The 22,244-nt window shown below is 48.7% G+C and overlaps 2 protein-coding genes across 4 annotated transcripts in view; one reads left to right on the forward strand and one right to left on the reverse strand.

Annotated features, from left to right (window-relative positions):
* Window positions 1–22,244, forward strand: part of LOC142802704 (uncharacterized) — a 200,421-nt gene that overhangs the window by 49,080 nt on the left and 129,097 nt on the right. The gene's annotated exons all lie outside the window — the stretch shown is intronic.
* LOC142768978 (uncharacterized) lies at window positions 183–20,970 on the reverse strand. Of its 3 annotated transcripts, none has more exons than XM_075871662.1 (6): window positions 20,631–20,970; window positions 12,588–12,734; window positions 9,110–9,221; window positions 4,337–4,506; window positions 1,613–1,775; window positions 183–823 (listed from the first exon to the last, which is right to left on the reverse strand). In XM_075871662.1, exons 1-6 carry the CDS (start codon window positions 20,863–20,865, stop codon window positions 592–594), a joined length of 1,059 nt encoding a protein of 352 aa, XP_075727777.1. In that variant the 5' UTR covers window positions 20,866–20,970; the 3' UTR covers window positions 183–591. The 3 variants fall into 3 exon arrangements, with proteins under 3 accessions (XP_075727777.1, XP_075727784.1, XP_075727769.1); XM_075871669.1 differs by having other exon boundaries at window positions 185–823; window positions 1,613–1,778; window positions 12,588–12,713; XM_075871654.1 differs by having other exon boundaries at window positions 185–823; window positions 1,613–1,778.

The raw sequence follows: 22,244 nt of genomic DNA on the forward strand, positions 1-22,244 counted from the left end.
CCATAATCGGATACAATTATAAAAGACAGTGGCGTTTTCTTCTCAAAAGTGAATGTTTTTTTTTCATGAGACATATGCATCTCTGACAATCTCAAACGCGCAAAGAGTATAAGGTAAACATGTGGTAATCGATAATTTTCCAGACGTTCACAGAAACTGCTTTGTTTATTTAACACGTACACAAACTGCAACAGAGTGCATATGACGAGACGGGAGCTGAAGACAAGGACAAAGACAAACACAGAAAAAGAGAAAAAAAGGGGGAGGGTGGTGAACAAAGTTCAGAAAAAAGAGAGAAAAAAGAGGGGAGGGTGGGGAACAAAGTTCGCGCTGATCATCCCACCGGTACAAGCACACGTTCTTTTTTTTTTTTGCTCTTCTTTACATCTCACCCAACTTTCTTTCGGTGACACCTTCAAACAGTTGACGCATGACTGGGCCATGCTCTTGATACAACTCTCGTGGGTAAGATGGAGTGGACACGAGGCGAGAGACAGTCTGGTGGAGACCAATCGGGAAGTGGCGTGCACAACAGCGGACGGGTCTTCTCTTCTTCTCGGTGTAAGACACAGGCGATGGATGGTGGCAGGGTCAGTCGGTTGCGGCGGCTTCCCTGTGAGCGAGCGCGGCGCACAGGAAGAAGTCTCGGAGCGCGCTGAAGAAATTCCGCAGCGCCTCCCAGATGCGTGAGTTCTTTCGCTGCTGCTGCTCGGGTGGAACGTCGGACATCAGCGTCATGTCCGTCTGCACCGAGACATCCTTCACCTGCCGCGCCATCTCGGCGCAGAACTCTGCACTGGCAGCAGCCGCAACACTTGCCGTCCTACAACGCACAAAGGGAACCGCGCAATAGAAAAGAATGTGTGAGCATGGAGCGGGCCTTCAGCTATTCGGAATGATGCCCTGCAATGCATCCATTATTTTTTTTTTGAACAGTAAAGGTTCCCCTCTCAGCCGCCTCGCTGTGTGGACCAAGCTAAGCGTATCATTGGCTCCTTTTAGGGTCGAATGCTACCCGAGCTGCTTGTAAACACGTGACCAGGGAAGAATCGTCCCTAATGACGTCACTGGCAGGACGCCGCTGTGAAACTTGAATGAAAGCCAAGCATTTGCCTCATTCTGCCCAAGCAGCTCTATTTTGCCAGTTTCAGTGGCTGGCCCACATCGCGGTGGAGCAGTAACCTGCGCCCCGTCGCTTCGACGTCCTCGCTATACTGCCAGCACCACAAGACCACGATCGACAGCGACGATGTCAGCTCGAAGCGCAACATTCCTACCAATGGTAAGTGGCATTCCCGTCCACGTCACGCGATCTTGAGCTGTTAAGGTGTGAATACGCCTTTCCAGTCTGCAAAGCGTTGATACTTGCAAACACTGCAGATCGTCTGACAATCTAGCACACTCATGTATTGCGCAATGGCACTTTGTCACACTTATTCACTGCAAATCTTCAGATTACAATTATTGTAGCTGTATAAGAACTCTATGAAAGTGACCGCTGACAGCATTGTGCAGTGTTACGCTTACACTCTGTGGGCTGTCACTAATCGCAGTATCTGAAACTTGGTTTTATCTCGGTGCAAAGATACCGCAATGGAAATATATGCAATACCTGAGGTCAGACACTGTTGTATTTTTGCTAACAGACCGCTGGTGACTGCAGTCATCTCCACCCGCCGACTTGTGGATCTTCATTTCTTGCATTTGGCCGCACTCCAGCACTGCGGGCCCGGTCGATGGCGGCAGTTGCTGAGTGTTCAACGATGACACGTCCTCTGCTGATCGAATGATAGTAGGAGTATTCATTATTTAATCAAATAGTGGCTACGCGACTCCTCTATACGAAGTGCACACGACAAATACTCGCTTGTTCCACTCCGCCTGGAGCAGAATGCCTATTCCGCTCGTAAGGAAACGGCTATCATCGGTGCCTTGTTTCGGCAGACCATCCACGGCATGCTGCGCGCCCTGAGGATACGCTTTACAATTGTTTGCGGCGATAAAACCAAGAACAACAAACGTGTGAACACACTATCAGCGCGCTTTAGCACCAATTTTTGCTATCGCGTGCTTTCATCGCTTCCCACGCTTTTGTATCGCCAAGCGATCAACCAAATGTGATATCTGTGAAGTCTTATCTGCGCGCTGACCAAGGGTCATGCCTGGACGAGTCTCTGTGCCAGAGTACATTCCGTTCTCCGCCGCTGTGCCTCGGCCCGGGTCAATTAAAGATTCGCGAGAATTAAGTCTTCGTGAATATTCGATTAAAACTGCATCACCATGAGGTGCGTCACTTTTTGATATACATCGGTTGATATGTGGGGTTTAACGTCCCAAAACCACCATATGATTGTGAGAGACGCCGTAGTGGAGATCTCCGGAAATTTCGACCACCTGGGGTTCTTTAACGTGCACCCAAATCTGAGCACACGGGCTTGCAACATTTCCGCCTTCGGCGAAAATGCAGCCGCCGTAGCCGGGATTCTATCCCGCGACCTGCGGGTCAGCAGCCGAGTACCTTAGCCACTAGACCACCGCGGCGGGGCTTTTTGATATACATTGCATCTCCTGTTGATACGCGCTAGTATTGACACTGCCCCTGCTTTGTAGCTGCCGTGGTGGGCTAGGGGTTATGGCACTCTACTGCTAATTCGAACGTCGCGGGATGGAATCCCGGCAGCAGCGGCCGTATTTCTACGCAGGCGAAATGCTAAAAATCCGTGTGCTCATATTTGGGTGCACGTTAAAGAGCACCAAGTGGTCAAAACTTTCGGTTTTCACTTCAACGTTCCTCATAATCCAGACATCGTCTCTTAATGTTGCGATTTCGGGACGTAACATTCAGAGACGAATGTTTGCGTCGAAGTACTTGAGCAATTAAAAAGCAATTATTGCGCATATATGAGGCACCATAACAACACATCACTGTTTTGTATGTGTGGCTTTATACTAGAGAAGGCGCACATAAGTAATTCTAAGGACCGTAGCGTTTATCACGCTGCGCTGACAGTGAAACGCGATGCTCAAAGAGGCAAGTGTTTCCAACGCTTTGCTAAGACGACATGGTGGTGGCACCTGCCCGTCGCTTTGCGTTCTACTACTTATCACCTCCGAGATGGGCGCGCATCTTTCTCAACGGGCGCGCACACGTTCCTTTGTTTTCGAAGATGACTGTCAGATGGCGCTCGTGTCCAACGTGCCTCAATGCGCTTGTTCGCCTTCGCTAAACGTATCAAGACTCTCTAACGCAGCGCTCCCAGAATACAATTCACCGATTTTCTCGGGCAAGACATCAAATAAGCTTTTTGTTCACTTTCTCCACACGCAAGACTGCCGTCTTTCGACGACATTTGCAGTGAAACATGCAGATGCGTGGCTTTTTTTTTTAGGTGTGCAGCTCCTAAAGGCGTGGGCTTGTCCGTGCTTTGTATGTATATGACCTCCTGTAGTTCCACTTTTGTCTACTGCCCATGATTTCGTCCTTACAAACATCCTTTACGCCCCATCACCAATCCCCCTCTTCACCCACCATAAAACCGTTATAATGAAGGGGGAATGGAAACGACGTATAGCTACCACTCACGAATAATATTTCTTGTATAAATATATACAACGTTTGTCACGTCTTTGATGATGTAATTGGCGATATTCGTGGATGGTTCACAGTTTAGCGATGAAACTCTCCAGCGCTTCGCTTTACTCATCATCATTCGCTCTGTGGATGTGCTGTAATTTTTTTTTCGTCATGCATACATTGCGCAAAATAGTCCTTAGCCTGCCGACCCCCCCTCCCCATTTAGAACAAGACGAACACCCATGCCTCACCCCCGAAAAAAAAAAGATTCGGTATACAACCCTGCACGTATGTATGATTTATTCATGTGGGGGAGAGGTTCGTTCAAAACGTGCTCAAAAGGAAGACACTCGAACACGTCAATATATTCAGCGATTATTTCATTTTGTTCGTTTGCCTGGCAGTCGATGCCGTTAATGCTGAGGCGGCACTGATCATCGTGCCCTCTAGTTATTGTCGGGTGCCTGTGCTCTTAGTGGCACTCTATCGACGTCCACTATCGTCCGCGGTGGCGCTTCCAGAGGTCGTAAACAAAACCGTTCAGGTGACGAAGAGTCGACGAAGCTGCGCCGCACACGGCACACAATGCACCTGCACGAAACTCGTTACCGCCGGTGGAGGCGTCAAACGGCAGCCACGCGCTGTTTTTTTTTTTTTTTATCCTTCAACAGTGGACCGCCGTGAACAGCTACACCAACGGCAACCTCCAGGTGCGCTGCTGTCCGCTTTATGTCATCCTTACTATGGGCGCAATAAACTTACCAGAGACACTGAGGTTAGCCGTTGACAAAGATGATGACGGGGCGGGGCTGTTGGCCTCGATAACGGCGAACGACTCTTCCACTTCTTGCCGAAGCACGGCCACGTTGACGCGAGTCTCGACGTGCTCCGCACGAGTGCCGGGGCTGCCCGCCTCCTCCGGAAGACTGCTCCTGTAGCGAAGACAGCCAACGGTAGGGGGCCGCAGACCGAGTGGCGACATTGCTCATGTACAGCCACCCATTTTATTTTATTTGAACGCGCGAGCATCAACCACCGTGTCACTGGATGCCGATTTCCGGCGTCCCAGTGTCCGGTTCCCAAAACAGCCGAGCGGCATTTAGCTGCACAAGGCTGTTCATCAGGCATATGCGCGTATTCTCGTTCATTTCAGCCCTATTCTTTGTTACACAGTGCTTATCCACTGGGTGGTCGACACTAGCGCGTTCAGGTAACAAAAAAAAAGAGTGACCTTACATACACGAGCGCGTTCACAAAAAATACCTTCAACTTGACCGTTACCTATTACGGTGTTCACTGCCACTCTTGCAGCACTAATCAATGTGTTGGCGTTCTTGCTATCCGCATATACTGAGCTGGTGGTGATTCATGGCGGCCAACAGTGGGCATTTTGTTGATAAGGTGGCGTTCCCATTTAGCAAGAAACAAAATCGACATGAATTTCGCAGCGTTCATCTCAATTACCAAAGTCGCCAGTCACCGTTTTAACGTGGTTGAAATTTCAAATACGCGGGAGCGGGTGCTTCGCGGGCGCAGAAAATAAGTAAAAGGAAACCATCCTTCAAAAGTTTATATATATTGACTAACAGAAGCGAGTTCAAATATATTGTGCAGAAGACTTAATCTGTCTCTGTCACAAACGAGCGCTCAAGAAAGCTCGCGCCTCCGATTTCTAACGGCCACCTGAAAACCAGGCGCCGAGCAGACGCGACGGAAGCCGGCGCGACGAAGAAACAAAAAAAAAAACAAGCATCAAAAGCCACCGCGCGCGCGCCCCGTCTCTCCGTCAAAAGAACCACCGCCACGCCAACCAACCTTCTCGGTCTAACACCGAGCAAACTGTAGAAACATCTAGAAGGAAAGGGGCCTGGTGCTACACAAATGCGTCGTGGGGCGCGGAACCTACGAGAAAGATGTCGCCCCACAGCTTTGGCTGCACGGCGAGCCGACGAAAAGCCTGGAAATTCCGAAAACCCAGCGGCTAGTGCATGTAAGCAAGCAGTGGAGGGAGGTGATCAGGAGATGAAGTGTGTGTTTTCCGCCAGTGGGCGAAGACGTGTCATGCAGTAGCAGCGCGTGAGTGGCCGATGTATTGCCGGCGAAGAAGTTTTGTTAAGTGTGGTCAGTTGTTGTTGAAGGCTGTAAATATTGTACATAGTGTTGATATGTTGTTATATTTTTATTATGTACCCTAGTCTATTTGTCTATTTAATGTGTATTGCAGTGTGTTGTTATTCAAGTACGGTCAGTTGACGACGCGAGTGCTTCGTGGGAGAGAAATCTCGAACGCAGCGGGTCGACAAGCAACGCTAACGGTCTTTGAGTGAATGTTTCCTAGAAGAGAAGCATTCAAGCTTTGTACCAAGAACTTTTGACTGAATTCGTTTGACGAGCATTCTAGTCCATAAGTGTGCTTAGACAGTTAATGCATGATAGTGCATTGTAGCGAGTGTTGTTGGTTGCACCCGTTGTTTTCAATGATTCGGAGTACCGTGTGAGTTGTATGGTATTTGATAAACTCGAGTGTGCATTTTGGTGCGTTGTTTGTTCTGTCGTATCTAATATTATATATTTGTTTTCTTATCAACTCTCCGTTTTGCCTCGTTCTTTGGGCCACAGCCGGTGTTCGCTCGTGCACCAACGGGACTAACACTATAAGTGTCCGCACTCTCATGTTGCGCTTTGGAGGACTGATATGTCAGCCCTTTGAATCAGCCCGGCGATTTCCTCCCTATCAACGGGACCAGTGACAGTCTCTTAACAGCGATTTCGATGAAACGCTGAGCAAGCACCTCCGGCTGAGCATTCAAACGAGACGCGATAAGATATACGCCGTCCGCGAGGAATTCGCAAAGTAACGCAAGAAGATATCCGCGCGGGAAGTGAGCTTGAAGGAGTCGTTTTTCTATGAGTACCTTTTTTTCTCAGACATGGTAAAAAGCCAGCAGTAATAAAATAATGGATGAAAATAACCCATTTGTTGTATCTGTGGTGTAATTGGTGGAAGCACGGTGGGGTTCCTCCTATCTACTTATCGTCAGCATTACTGTCACGCCTTATTTACGTCAGGTCTATCTTCACATCTACTAACACGTATAGCAAAGAAGTGTCTATCATACACCATTTCAATGATTGTTTGTCAGAGGCATGAATTACGTAGGGGAGTGCCTTGCCACCCCCACCCCCAAGCACTGCTAACTCCTCTAAAGATGTTCTTGATAAGTAAATATTGTGTTGTCATCAGCTTCCATAAAAATGACCTTACTGGTTTGACGAGCCCTTAAAACTCGTATTCGAAGGTACTATATCAAAAGTGCCAAATATTTACCGATTATCGGAGGTATTGGCGTTTAAGAGCTCTGACACCATAAGCCTAAAATGCAAATTCTGGGCTAATGAATTCACTCGGACTCTCTCCGACTTCGACAGAGTCATGAGTCTAAGCGAGCCTGGTTGAGTGATATTTTGGCGAGTCCGAGGGAATGCGGTTCAAGAAAGTTTTCGTGAGTGTGAGTCCGAGTGATTTCGGCTCAGGAAAATTTTGATGAACCTGAATCCGAGGGAGTCCAAAGCGCAAGATATATTTCTTGCACGAGTCTGAGTAATACCCCTGTCACACGGCCACCACCAAACTTCGTTGAACACTGTCAACGTAAATCTCTCCTAGGGGGTTCGACGGAGAAGGAGTTGTGGCAGTGTCACACGGCAATGACAAGGTTGTACCAGTTGCCGCGAGGGTGCTCAGCTGGCGCTGTTTGATTTTCGGAAAAGTATTCTAATTTGATCCCTATTGATATTTTTGTGAATCCTCGTTATGCGGTTTTTACAAAAAAGCACTATTAAGTAAGTATGCGACTAACAAACCATTAAAAATAATTTCAAATAAAAACGCATTTGCTAAATGTAGCAATGCTGCTAGTGACGCTGGCCACATTGTGCTTTTAGTTGTTTTGTTGCCTGTGTACATGCCTGGTACGAAAGTTCTTATGCTTCCTTGTCTCGTGAGCGCACATTTTGTGTTCTTCAGCCATGAGTGACACAGCGGGCGACGTGAGGAAGTGGTGCGATATTGCGCTAATAATGACGTTGATCGGCTGGCGCCGGCCGGCCCGACTCGCGAGGCACGGTGTGTAGGGCATCGGTGTTGAGAGTAAGTGAACTCTGGCGGGCGTAAATATTGTAAACAAACACGCGTTGTGAATGAGTAATACAACGAAAGAACGTTTAATATTGCTAAAATGTATTATTCTTTCACTGCGGCCACTTAGTGCTCGAAATTTTTCTCTGACTTCTAGACTGCTGAGGACGAGAGTACCTCGTTTCGCTGCGAAGGGAGATCGTTGAAGGTCCTTTGCGAAATGCTCCGTTCACCTTCGTTTGCGTAAGGGTGGCCGTGTGACACCGACCGCATCTTCGTTGTCGTAAAGACGAGGGAGTTAAACGGTCTTCACGGGTGCCCGAGTGACAGGGGTATAAGTTCCACTTTTTAGGTTTTTTTTTTGCCTACCTATGCTCAGAAGGTGTTCGTGATCTGTGCAACGCTTCCATATGCGCAGCATGGTGACATAAAGCTTAAAAACACAAAACAGGGGTTGTATCGGCTTCACTTGGTGTAAGGGTGTTGATTCGTCCCCATTGGTGTGTGCACGGGGGAGGGGGGCAGGGTAAAGGCGAGAGGGGGGCGCAAAGCCAGCCCCATACAATGACATGGTAAAGAGGGGTGTGTGCTGTGGTAAGACTTTACCCCCCCCCCCCCCGAGGGAACCCTGCACACGCTTATGTTCGTCCCCACTTATTTTTTGTCGCGTCATGATGATGCAGCCCGTACAGGGGAAGCGGAAAGAAACGCGAACAGTGCGGCATATACATTTTTTACTGCTTCATACTTAGTTTCAAGTGGTTGTAGACTGAATATTAATTAAAAATCTACTGGTCATCCGTTATGCAATTAATAACCATTCCAGCATCTTTTTACTGCCAGAAATGTAACAGCGTTGTCATAACAGCGCGACGCGCTGTTCGCCTTTCCATCCCTTCGAACGCATATCTTGAGTTCATGGTCTCTCGTCTGGCGAGTCGCATTTCGCGAGGCAGGAATGAAAACCCACCACATCGACTACCTTGAGCGATTTGAATTTGTAAGTTTTGCGGTTGTTTGTCTGCCTTTTGAATAATTCGACTTCCCTTTTTGACAGAGCAAGCTGGACTAGTTGGCGATTAGTTGGTAACAGAACATGCTGAAAATGTGCAACGTGACTCGAATGAGGGGCAGAATGTTTGTCCTATTGGGTTATAGCGTATATTGATGTCACTAACGTGGCCGGTAAACACGTGGTACTAGACGTATTGCTACACTCACTCTGCCCCTCTGCTGTGCTGCCGCAATTGAGTAAACAGAACCATAGCAGGCCAAGCGAACATGCCGGAGCGAGTGCGCAAGCGTCATATCCTACAGATTCCCACGCAGGTCCCATGAATCCTCTTCTATGTTGTGCGTTTATCCGAGTTTTGAAATGTTATCAAGCATATGCTCACTTGGCCTCGGTGTACGTTCTTGTTCGGACGCCAGACACCACAGTGATGCCATGCGGGTGTCTTGTGGCCACTGGTGACACGTCGTGGTACCGCATAACGTCTTTGGAAGTCTCTGCCAGAAAAAAGATGAGCAGCGACAGGGAATAGATGAGTATACAGAATGGCGTCAGCAGTTCCGTGAGCGTTGCAACAACGTATTTAAAACTTATTCCAGTGGGCGAACAGTGCTGATGTTTAACACTGGACAAAACACGCTGAAGCACATTGTTCAAAAATTGGTTCCGTCTATCAGAGGCTGAAGAGATCATGGTGTAGTTCCGCCATCTCCCACTAAAGGGAACCATGTGTAGATGCGAACCAGCGGGCGCTAACGCTTACAGTGGCGGCGGCGTTGAGGCTGGTCCTCATCGCGGCATTGCGAGGAGAGAAACCTGGGCAGGCGCACAGCACGCAGTGATGCACCGGTGTTTGCTAATAGAACATTCTAATCGCTGCTAATGGGCAATGAGAGACAGAAGACTCACTTCTCTTGGACACAGAGACCTGCAATCTATTTTTAGTTACCACGCACGCTGCGAGCTTTTATTGTGCAACAATGCACAGGAGAAATTTCCCACCAGCAATACCTTGGAGGTCAAGATCCAGTGCCTATATATATACGGTGTGGCTAGTAAACGGTTGCGCAGCGGGAGCGGACAGTTTTTTTAGGGGCGAAGCTCCTTATGGCGTGGCTTGTGCATCCCTCGTAGTGCGCAACCACCAGTGGTACATACCCGAAATAGCGGTTCTTACGATTTTGACCTCCAAGGTGGTTCCGGTGAGAGATTTCTTCTGTGCGTTGTTGAACAATAGAAGATAGTGCTCAATGCACATGTTAATGGCTGCTAAGGGGGAATGAGAGACAGGAGCATTCGTACTTTAGGTAACGCGCACGCTGCGATCCCCATTAGCAGCTATTGGCATGTACATTGAGTACGATCTGACAAGAAAGGGTTGCTACGTTATACTCGCTGGGTGTAACCTCCTTGGTTTTAAAAAGGTTTAGCGAGCGCTGGGCCGCATAGCCATGAATACAGTGAACTAGTATATACCATGAACTCGAGGTGGTTAAAGGTGGGAAGTAAACCCGAAGCGCAAGCCGTAAGAAAGTGTGCATGTGCCACCTCCCGTTTAGTCCTTGAAATGTCCGCTGGATGGCGGTGCTTCTATATGGAGAATATATGATGAAAAGATGCGAGATGGTGGTACTTGGAGTGCTGAATAGATGGACGAACGGACACACAGACAGATGCATGGATGGACGCATGAACGGACGCAGGCGCGGATGCATGGACGAACGCAGGGACGGACGCACGAACAGACGCACGCACGGACGGGTGGATGGACGCATGGACGGTTACACAGGCGTATGCAGGAACGGACGGAAGCAAGAACGAATGGACGGACGAATGCTTCACCCCACTCCCCATCATTTACTCCGTGGATATGCTGCCATTTTTTTTTTCATTCAAGGAACTCACTAGCAGGCGCCGCCTGCGTCGGCGTTGGGGAAGTGACTCTTAAATGAAAAGAAGATAAAAGTGAGCCCCGTAACCGTCTCCCAGGGGGAGGACACCTCAACAGTAGCTCACGAGGGGTGGGGGTAAGCAGGAATTTAAAGAATAGGGTGGATTGAAAGGTATAGAGATTGAGAGAGGAGCAGGAACAGCCACATGTGGAAGTAAGGAGAAAATAGGAAAGGTGGACACGGTCGCAGGAGTCCGAGGACGGGGTACCACTCGGCGGGAGCTCTTGTCGGCGTCAGGAGATGGCGTAGGGCGAGCCAGTCGGCCAGAACTGCACTGTCGTCGGAGATCGTGGGGCACAACCAGTCGGCACGAAATCGAGCGAGCGACGCGTCGGCTTTGCGAGCCAAAAGAAGGGGTGAGCGTAGGAGAGGAGAAAGAAGGGGCGCGCATGCGCAATGGAGCGGCAAACGCCGCGCGGAGAGTTGCCTAGAGGAGAGAGAGAGGGTGAGCGAGCGTAGACTAGTGCTGCTTGCATCGGCGTTGTGAGGTGAGAGAGGGGGACCTAGAAGGGCACGGAGCGTGCATGCGCACTAGGTGTGTAAACGCCGTGGGGAGATGCGTCTAGAGAAGCGAGAGAGGTGGGAGTTGGCGTAGAGTAGCAGATGCTGCCTGCTGCAGCGTTGCGGGGTGAGAAAGGAGAGAACGTAAAAGAGGAGGCCGAGGAAATGCACATGCGTAGTAAGGGTGTCACGCCGTACACCGTATTGAGCTCGACCATAAGACGCTTCGCATCTAAAAGCAGTGCGCCATCCGACTCGAGATGCCTCGCCCAGGCTGCGTCGGGTAAAAAAGTGCAAAAGTCTACGGGCTAAATTTGGTGCTATTCTTATTCAATATACGCCTGAAAAAGTCGTGCAGTATGTTGACGTTCTGTCATCCTGGATCGCCGTGGTGTTGGTCGGGCACTTTCATTGCCTATAGCTTGGCTATTCGGGACAGTCTTGTCGCTCGCCTCCCAGCGCAAGCAAATGTGCAGGAAACAGCACATGCTCAGAGCCATGTTCCGTTAAGTAAGTTTGCTTCATCAGAGGGATTTCATGTGCCCAAGTCAGTACCCAAAGACAACAGTGTCATAGCCGGAAACAACACGAATGACGAACATCTCGCATCGCGAAACACAGAGTACTAGCGCTACTCAATTTACTCTATAGCAGCTGGCAATCTTATCAACCATGTTCTGGCTCCGGTGCTGGCAAAATTTCAATGGCCCTCAATGGCTTCTCATTCATTTGGCCATTAAACATCCATAGAACAAAGTAGCAATGCTTTAAAAAAAAACATGCCTTTCACTATTTTAGAATGCGTGACGATTCTTTAAACCTACTTGAATTACAAAACTATTTCGACATGCGTCTAATGTGACGCAGCGATGCGTGTTACGAGCTCTGACACAGGGGCACTTGAATTCGCCAGTTCAACGCTATATATGTACAACAGGATGGCAAAAGGTATGAAGCCACATCGGCAAATGCCATACGTAACGTCACACTCTTTCGCAGCAGCCAACATAGTAAGATGGAACAGCCCACAAAAAGCCTAACCAATTAGGCGAGTCATGCTAACTGTAAGAACTCTGAACATTGCCATAACATTGTGTGTGTGGGGGGGGGGGGAGTGAACGGACTGATTCCCCGCCAAATCACCCAAGGAGTCGTCAAATCACCTCCATATCTCCACTCATTCGACCTGTAAAGTCGCTGTTTAATTATCAGGGTCATTATAAAATGCAGATTTTGGCAATAACAAATAGGGGGTAAACTTTGCTCTTCCTATGGAGAACTCTGCCTTCGTTAGTGGACATTACTTAATCAACATATAGACCTTCAGGAGCATTGCGCACTGACGCATTACGTTTCATTTTCTTCTACAGCGTCGATCTGTATAAGAAACGAGAACAAAAATATAAGTACCTGAAATGGTTTTCATCCCATCACCCAGTCTTCCTGCGAGATCATGGTGATTCTGCTCGCCGAGCGTGGGGGCGGACCGCTTCGTGTAGGCGCTGGTGTTCCTTGTTGTCTTCCGAAGCTGATCCGCTGTACAGTAACAAGCGGGTCCTGAAGCGCAGCAAAGCAGATGCAGCCCTTTTCTCGCTGTACATTTATTCTTTGAGCAGATAGGGAACACATTCATGGGCGTCACAGCTCTTTCTTAAGAAAAACAGTTGAGAATCAACAAGTTTGCACGCTCAAGACTACGAGTAGTTACGCCGTAACTACGGAAGATACAAGGTCATAAAAAAGCACAGTCTTGCGCTCTAGTCCTGCGCTGTGCCGATATGTTCAACCAAACGAAAAAACGGCGCGTAACACAGGACAGTGACAAAGAATAACGAAGCACTTACCTGTCCTGTCCTGTCCCGTCCCGTCACAGTCCTGTGTTACGCGCTGTTTTTTCGTTTCGTTTATCATGTACCAGTCGGCCCGAATAAGCAATTTAGTGCAAATATGTGGATTCCCAATCCCAAACTAGCCCAAGCATCTGTCTTATCAAACAGTTGAGGCTCTGATGTAAAAAAATTCAGATCTTGCCAAAGAAAACCCTGATGAAATGCGAAGCAGCAGCGTTGTGCACGGTAGCGATTGGCGTTTTAGGAGCCTGCTCCTTTTGTTGGGTGGTTGCCTCTCGTCGTTGCGCCAGCGTGTACGCTAGTGCCCATTGCTACCGCTAGAGGCGCAGCTGTGCTCTTCGTTTTAGGGAGCCTTCATGTGCGCGCGTCTCCGTGTTTTAGGGTGGTGACAACTTCGATCATGGTTGCTTAGAACTGGCTAAAACGGCCGCCATACTTGACAGGCTGGCATGTTCGTTCTCAGTGGTCGCTTATTTACATTGAAGGCAGTGTGGGTTTCAAGAGCAAAGACAGAGCGCAGTGTGGACCATCGTTCCGCTCAGCCCCCAGATGACCCAGGCAGGGGATACGAATATCCATTATGGCTCACTCCAAAAGTGAATTTTGAGTGTGGCAAGGGAATCGCGGGGGGTACAACAACAAAAGTGCCACACTCCAGCAATATCTCAGATCACTGCAATCTAAGTCGGATATAATTGCACTCCAAGAAACTGGGTACGCATACGTCACACTCACTGGGTATAGAGCTATAAAGTGCGAAACTTATGGTAGAGGCATATATGTGTTTGTGAATAAGCAGCTGACACACATCTTTCACGATCTGGGCATTCGGGACAAGAACTTAGAGTATCTCATGGTGGAGGTATTAGTGCCAGTCTCATACAAAAAATCAAAAATGCAACAGCTTATTTGTCCCCAACCTTTACAGTAACCCGAAGCACTACAAGCAACAGCTCAAGATAATTTTCGAGAAAGCTACTAAACTCGCGGAAGCTAAGCCCCTAATCATATTAGGGGACTTCAACGCTGCTTATGAACTCTGGGATACACTGCGACAAACCCCAAAGGCAGGAATCTATTGTATCATGCGGGCTAGCAAGACCTGGTCGCGATTACGGACAAAGGGACACAAGAATCGGCCATTCTGTCTCCACACCTAACCTAACATTTATCAAGAACGTAGAGCATGCCATATACGGAAATTGAGAAAGGCCGCACTCGAGAATTTGAGGTTTTTGATTGGGATGTCTTTCGCAGAATTAGAACGCAAAGCGAGCCAAATGCTGCCAAACCAAGCCTCAAAGAGTGGTGCGAACCCATCAGGAATGATATCAAGGCAGCCACCAGAAAGGATCTCACTGACGCTAACGAGAAGGCCATATATTCTAAACTAGCCCACTTAAGAGAAGCAAAGCAGGCCATTACTAAGAAATGGTGGACTCAAACACTCAATCGTAAAGTAAGGAAGAAAATAGCAGAACAGAATAAACAAATCGAGCGGCACTGCACCAACCCATGTAAGCAGCAGTGGGATGAATTCTGGGACACAATTGATGGGCAGAGCAAGAACGGCAAGGCACGGAAACTCATTAAGCACCTCCTAGACGAGCAAGGCACCAGGTCCAACCAGAGACACTGCCTTGCCCGGGCCATACACATAGCCCTTGAAAACCAAGACATTGAAACAGTTACTAAACAGCTCATAGACAAATACCTACCAGTCGCCAAGGAGAAAAAACAATTTCCACGAACGGAATACCGGGGTGCCCCTCAGCTGGAGCTGGATCGACCCTTCACTTTATCTGAAATCAGAAGGGTGTTGAGTGAGTTAAACAAAAAGTCTGCCCCTGGCCCAGATGGCGTGGCCAACAAGTCACTCAGGAATCTCGACGAGCCCTTTATTGAATCACTGACTGATTTTATTATCGAAGCATAGAGTGCGGGGCAAGTTCCAGATGAATGGAAGCCTTCTGAAGTCATACTAATACAGAAACCGGGTAAAACTTCAAGCCTGGAAAACTTGGGGCCAATATTGCTGACATCATGTGTAAAAAAAGTTGCCGAGAATGCAATCCTCAACAGGCTTAAGAATTTCTTGGAGAACAACAACGTATAAACCTACAATATGTTAGGCTTCTGATCCTCACTATCTACTCAGGATGATATGGATTCGATTAAACATCACACTTTAGACGTAGAGATACCAAACCCATCCTTGGACTAGACATGAAGAAAGCATTCGACAACATCAGGCACAAATACATCCTTCAAACAATAGAGGAAATCGGACTTGTAATGAAAGTGTATAATTACATAAAATCTTTCTTAGGAGCGCGTACAGTGAGGTTAAGGGTAGGAGACAACAACTCAGATGTGGTTCAACTCAGTGAATGGGGAACCCCTCAAGACATGGTGATCTCTCCCGTCCTCTTCTACCTGTGCATGATCGGCCTTTTCAGGAAACTGAGCAATATCAGCAACATTCACCACACCATCTATGTTGATGACCTTACTATATGGTGTACTGGTAGTAGTGGAGGACAGGTACAAGATGTACTTACAGAAGCGGTGCAGACAGTGGAGGAATACTTGAGGTCTACTGGTTTCAGGTGCTCCCCACACAAATTGTAGTTATTACTTTACAGAAAAGAGAAAGGGGGAGACCTAAGGGCTGGAAGCCACTATCCGAAAGTGACATAAATAAATTGACCGAAAACGGGGTGAATATATCCAGACTCTGGGTGAATATACCCGCAGTCGACGCGATAAGGGTACTCGGCGTTTTTATAGATGCAAATGGCAGGAATCACATGGCACTCAAGACGATTACCTTCAAGACAGAGAACGCATACCGGATGATCAGACGACTTGCAGGGACAGACAAAAACGCATGAAAGAGGACAATCTTATCAGGTTGATCAACTCTTTCGTGCTATGGCATATTTTATATGCGGCTTCTATGTATAACTGGACACAAACTCAATTGAAGAAGCTTGACGCGGTCATCAAGAAAGTCTGCAAGAGTGCACTGTCTCCCGCTTCGCACTACCACTAATTATTGCTCAAGTTAGAGGTACACAACACGACTAGAGAAATCGCGGAGGCTCAAGAAAGGTCACAAATAGCAAGACTCCCTACAACCTGCAAGGGGGGGGGGGGGGTCGATCCTCGATATAATCATGAACAACCCTGTCATCAACCAGGAGACGTAAACCAAGATACCACGGACTTTAGTGAGAGCATCATCATTTCCCCGTTGCCAAGAAATGTGAACCAAACCTTCAACGTCGCCAGAAGGGTAGCCCGTGGGCTAAGGCCTTATTCAAGAAGTTGGAGAAAAGAGGCAGGGGGGCTTGCTTTGTCGACTCAGGCTCATATAAAGACCGACATCAGTTCGCCGCGGTAGTAGTTGAGCACCAGGGCAGGTGTACCAACTGCGCCATGGTTTACACTTCCAAACCGGAAATCGCTGAACAGGCTGCCATTGCGTTGGCCCTTATGGATGATCGATACACCGAGATATACAGCGACTCAAAACCAGCCATCAGAGTTTTCAGCAGGGGCAGGATCGCACCACAAGCAGTTCGAATTGTTAATAGTAAACAGGCCATTGATACACGTTACATATATTGGTTCCCAGCGCACCTTGTATTACTCGATGGCATTCCCATGAATCCAAATAAATCGGCCAACAGCATTGCCCGCGAACTTACGGACCGGGCTGCTTTTACACATGGCTTTGATTCTGCTGGATTAGAAAATCTACAACAGGATACGCCCATGACATATAATGAAACATTACTATCTTGGGAGGAGAGAGTTTGCGGCAAGGTTCTATTTGGCGTTGCATAAGTCTGTTGCCAGACTTTGAGGTGGTTGTTGTCAGACTGCCGCTAAATTTGGCAAAAAAATTTTTTTGTAGTTGTGGCTTCTCCGTAAGAGTTTGGTGCTATCCGCGGTGAATTTCGCGAGTGCATGAGCAATTAAGAGGCCGTTTTAATTCCGTTTTAATTAACGGAATGAACCGTGCATTACAGAATTCGTTTTCTTTACGGAATGTACCACGCCTAGCAGAAGTCGAGCGCGGTGCTGCCGTGCAATTAAGAGGCCGTTTTAATTAACGGAATGAAGCTCCCATTACAGAAGTCGAGGCGCGTCCTCTTGCTGTGTGCGCAGCTGTGCGATTAAGATATCGCGTCTCAGTATTAGGGATTACGGGGAAAACTGATTAGAGTCGCAGGAGGGGTTGCGCTGCCCCCCTTCCCCTTACTTTTCTTTTTTTTCTCTCTCTCAGCTGATCGTGTCGCGTCGACCGCGCGCTACGACGAGGGACGCTACGCTTCCCCTAGCTGTGTCAGCAAAAGACACATCGTTCGGACTCGTATATACATGTGATGAATAAGCGTTCCAAGGCTGGTTAATCGGAGTACGTCGGATATGCTACAGCTATGTACGCCTGGAAGGCTTCTTTATCGAAGCAGATGGAGTGAACTAAGCACGACTTGCGCGTACCTGTAAATGGGACCCAGCCGACGAGCCGCAATTTTCAGCCAAGAAGTGCACCGCGGATAGCACCAAACTCTTGCGGAGAAGCCACAACTACAGAAAAAAAATTTTCTGCCAAATTTAGCGGCAATTTGGCAACAAGCACCCTTCCAGTCTGGCAACCACTTATGCAACGCCAAATGGAACCTTGCCGAGTTTGCACCCCCTCACAGTATACTAAACAGAGCACAAGCGGTCACACTTAGACAATTACAGACACAGTCTTATTACTCACCGGCGCAGGCAAAATAATGGTATGATATAAAAGATATGGATGTTGTTTGGAAGGCATGCAAGAAAGAAGTGTGCACGCTTGAGCATATGCTCTAAGAGTGTGGGTCGCTTGGCTGTGGAAATTACCGGGAACAGTTTACAGGGATGCTGAAATCTCACGACCATATCCCCGAAGTCCTGGCTGCCCAGTACGCCCATGACAGGTCTAGGAGGCTTGAGCTCCCAGTCCCAACATGAGATTAGCGAAGCAGGTGGCTACACCCTGTACATGACGTGTAAATAAAGTTATTTCTATCCGTCCATTCATTTAGGGGCGTCACGCTGGAGCACGAGAAGGCACTGCTCCTGAACGCCTCAACGTGGAAGGACTCAAAATTTACCTGCCGAAGATGAGCAGCAGCCGGGAGCCGACCGGCCAACTCGGAAAACGACGCTGAGTGTGTACGACACAGCTCTTGCGCTTTAAGGAACTCTTTGACCCGCAACTGGACGTGGCGTGTCTGCGCGCCCACTTCAAAGCCCTGCGTGAGGGACCAGATCAGTCGATGGTGGAATTTATTCAGGTCAGGAAGTACACCGAGTAGCCAAGCTTTCTGAATTCAGCGTGGCGGACGATATCTTCGCTTTCGACCAGATCTTTTCTGGCATCGCGTCGCCATACCTCCAAAGAACATTTTTTTTAATTAAGAAGGGCTTCTCCCCACAGAAGGCGCTCGACGTAACGAGAGAGGAGAAGCGCATCATCGACCGCGCATTGCCACAGTTAATTGAAGCACAAGTCGATGCCATATCGTCGCGTCCGATTTAAGATGGCGGCTCAGCTCGCCGAATTATACAAGATGCCAGGCCACATGGTGGCCGTCCTTTCCAAGCATCGCCGCAAGATGGCGCTGGCAGGACTCGCCTTCCACTGTTGCGGACACATCTTCTCCAGCTTCGCCACCGGCTCGCGTGGGTGCCCGTGACCGCTGCGGCTCATTGCGGCATCGGGCCAACTCCGCTGCTTGCCCCGCCAGAAGCCGGACATGTTCGCGATGCGTACGTCGTGGACACTTCGCGCGGGTCTGCCGCACTACTACGTAGTCGACTGGTCAGCGAGGCGCATCGATAGCTACCAATACAGTTACTGCCCTGCAAGTATAGGAAATGGTCACCACTAGTGGACTTATTCATGTTCCCGTACGAATAAATGGATCCACTTTCAACATGCTCATCGACACTGGTAGTTGTGTCATATTACTCAACGTCCAAGATTATAAAAGGAACTTTGCGCGTATCAAGTTGCTACCTCCGCACCTCGTTCTACAGAATTACTCAGAGCAAGCCATAAATAATCATGGTTATTTCAAGACAACAGTCTCGTACAACGGCAACTGCGCCACAATTCCCTTCTACCTCACGGAAAAAGGCACCTCGCTCCTGAGATTAGATGCCATCCGAGCTTTGAGAATAATCAGAGGTGAGACCCTCACTTGTTCTCTCGTCGACTCCTCGGCGGTTCCAGCGAAAGCGCCACCGAAGTATCACCACCTGTCTTCGTCGAACATCGGCACCGCCCAGAATCACATTCACCGTGTTGAGCGTCGACCTTGTGTGCAGCCAGTAGCAGCCAAACTGCGTCGTCTTCCCTTATCGCTGAGGCAACAAGTTGCTGATGAGCTGCGACGACTAAAGTCGACTGGAATCATTGAGGTGGTAGATGCCTCGAACTGGGTGTCTCCCTTGGTCGTCGTGCGCAAGAAGGACAATTCCATCCGACTGTGCGTCGATCTCCATGAGCCAAACAAGGGCATTGTGGTGGACGGGTTCCCTCTACGTCACATCGAGGAACTCTTACAACAGTTAACAGGTGCCCAATTTTTTTCTAAACTTGATCTTGCATCCGCATACCACCAGGTTGAGTTAGCGGAGAAGAATAGTAATTTGACTAGTTTTGTAACACTTCAAGGGCTTTACAGATTTTGCAGAGTGGGCTTCGACTGGCACCTGCACCAGCTATTTTCCAAAAATTGATGAGCGATGTACTGAAGGGGTGCCCAGGTGTTGTCTGTTACTAATGTTGCTGGAAAACCTTCACGGCAGAAGACGGAAGTCAAGACGGTGATGACTACATCAAACGTAACATCTCGAACGATACAAACCTCAGGCCATTTGGAGTAACAGTCAATTAAAGTGACTGCGAAAGGATAATCTGAGGGAACATTTTAAAGAGGACCAATAATTTCCACACCTAACTTCTCCCGTGGTTTCTCCTGAAAATAAACTAGTTTTAGGGGTGCAAAGACAGCTGGGTTTCGCCAATTTGCCGGCAGCCTGACAGATGTAACTGTGCCGAACCGCACTTTCCACTTGTTTGTCAAGACACGGTCACCAATACCTGTCACGAAGCAGCTGATTTGTACGTATTATGCCTGGATGATTTTCATGGGCTAACTTAATTGTCTCCTGCAAGTTTCTGGAACTGTAACAGTGCGCTATAACTTCCACGCAAAGTTTGTCACCGAAGCACAAGAATTTCCAAACTACCCCCCCCCCCCCACCGAGATAAGCGCGTGCGCACGGACAGTAGCGTCCAGTAGGGCAACGTACAGGTGGTCGAGGCAGTAGGCTTACGCGCCCCGCAACGAGTGGGGCGACGACTTTTAAAGCTTGCCCATCGCGCCATCTCAATGGTCGGAAGGAGAACACGCTGGAGCACCTATTAACTCTGCCTACCGTAAGGGGCAAATGGCGCGATGGTCGCGGGCATTCGAAGCTACGGCGTCGTGCCCATCTATCCGCGAACGGCTATCGTGCATGCGAAAAGAGGTGGTGCTGTACTCACCACGGTTGATCTGGCGGAGCTTCTCGTTGGCCAGCTCGACGTCCTTATGACGTGAACAGTTCTTGTCGCTGCTCTTGAAGGACTTAACAACGGCTCGGCTGAAGCGGCCGATGGCGCTCTTCTTGCGGCGCTTCTTGTCGGATCTGTCATCTCTTTGTTGCGACGTGGATGCGGCGCAGGAGGCGGCTGCTCCGGCGTCTGCGGTATTGCTGCCGTCAGTGTACAGGATGGGCATTTCGAAGGCGGTGGAAGAGACGGCTCCTTTTTTGGGGCGCACAGGTCGCGAACGGCAGATCTCGTGCCGCCGCGCGCGCACGAACGCGCCCCCGTGCACTCACGGCGCGGCCAATTCCGAGTGCACGGACACCGCTTCATCACCGTCGTCTTTGTCGGTGGCTCATCGGGACCTCACAGGCTGTGGTCCAAATGCGAGCGCTCTCCAGCATGCAGCTCGGCCCGTTTAGGACGTTAGTAATAGCGCTGCCATTTGGCTGATTAAGCCAGCGAACCGCGTCGTCTGAACACCATTGTGTTGTATTTTGACCACAGAAGCAGGATGCGTATATAGCATAAGCATGATGATGATGATGCTCCTGGAATGATTGGCACATACCCATCGGGGAAAGTTGTTCAAGTGCTAGAGATTACAATGACAAGTGTAGAATGAGTTATTTTTACGAATATCAGATTTAGACAAGACTACATGTTGTGTAACCTCCTAAATGACCAGAAATCGTTTTGCCAGGATGACATAATCTACAAATGATTAGCGTTTGATGCGTCGAACACATCTATTTGACTTGCATTTGTAGATGTAGATGCACATGAATTTTTATGCAGCACTGCATCTTCTTCCTTTAGCGCGCCCACGCGCCAATTCTCATCTTCTTTGATATGCAACATTTCTCAGGTTGATGTAAAAAAAAAAAAGCTGCACCCACACGTTTCTTTCGTAATGTCTGGCGAGCCCCGCCATGGTGGTCTAGTGGCTAAAGTACTCGGCTGCTGACCTGCAGGTTGCGGGATCGAATCCCGACTGCGGCGGCTGCATTTCCGACGGAGGCGGAAATGTTGTAGGCTCGTGTGCTCAGATTTGGGTGCACATTAACTAACTGGATTCCTAGTGAAGGCAAGCGGGTTAGGGGGAGACAGAAGGTTAGGTGGGTAGCTGATATTAGGACGTTTGCGTGTATAAACTGGCAGCCGCAAGCACAGGACCGGAACATGGGAGATGCCTTTTTCCTGCAGTGGACGTAGTCAGGCTGGTGACGATGATGATGAAAGAACCCCAGGTAATCGAAATTTCCGGGGCCCTCCACTACGGCGTCTCTTATAATGCAACCTTCGGAAACTAAAAGTTATATTATTATCAGAGTTGTCTTGCCTGTGTTTACGCATTTAACATCCAGAAGCAAGCCAAACCTATTCGGGGTATTTTCGAACCATGTAACATATCATATATGTTCGGTTTGTACGGGTGCCTGGACATTCTAGAATTATTCCGAATGAAGCAGCGTCTTGAGATGGTCCGATGTTATAGGTAGTACCGAATCTTTCTTTCGTAAGGGATCAAAAAATCAGACGCCTGTTGTTAAAAATAATTAAGCTAGCATC

The sequence above is a fragment of the Rhipicephalus microplus genome, chromosome 1 (genome assembly GCF_043290135.1).
Source record: "Rhipicephalus microplus isolate Deutch F79 chromosome 1, USDA_Rmic, whole genome shotgun sequence".
Classification (NCBI taxonomy): Eukaryota; Metazoa; Arthropoda; class Arachnida; order Ixodida; family Ixodidae; genus Rhipicephalus; species Rhipicephalus microplus.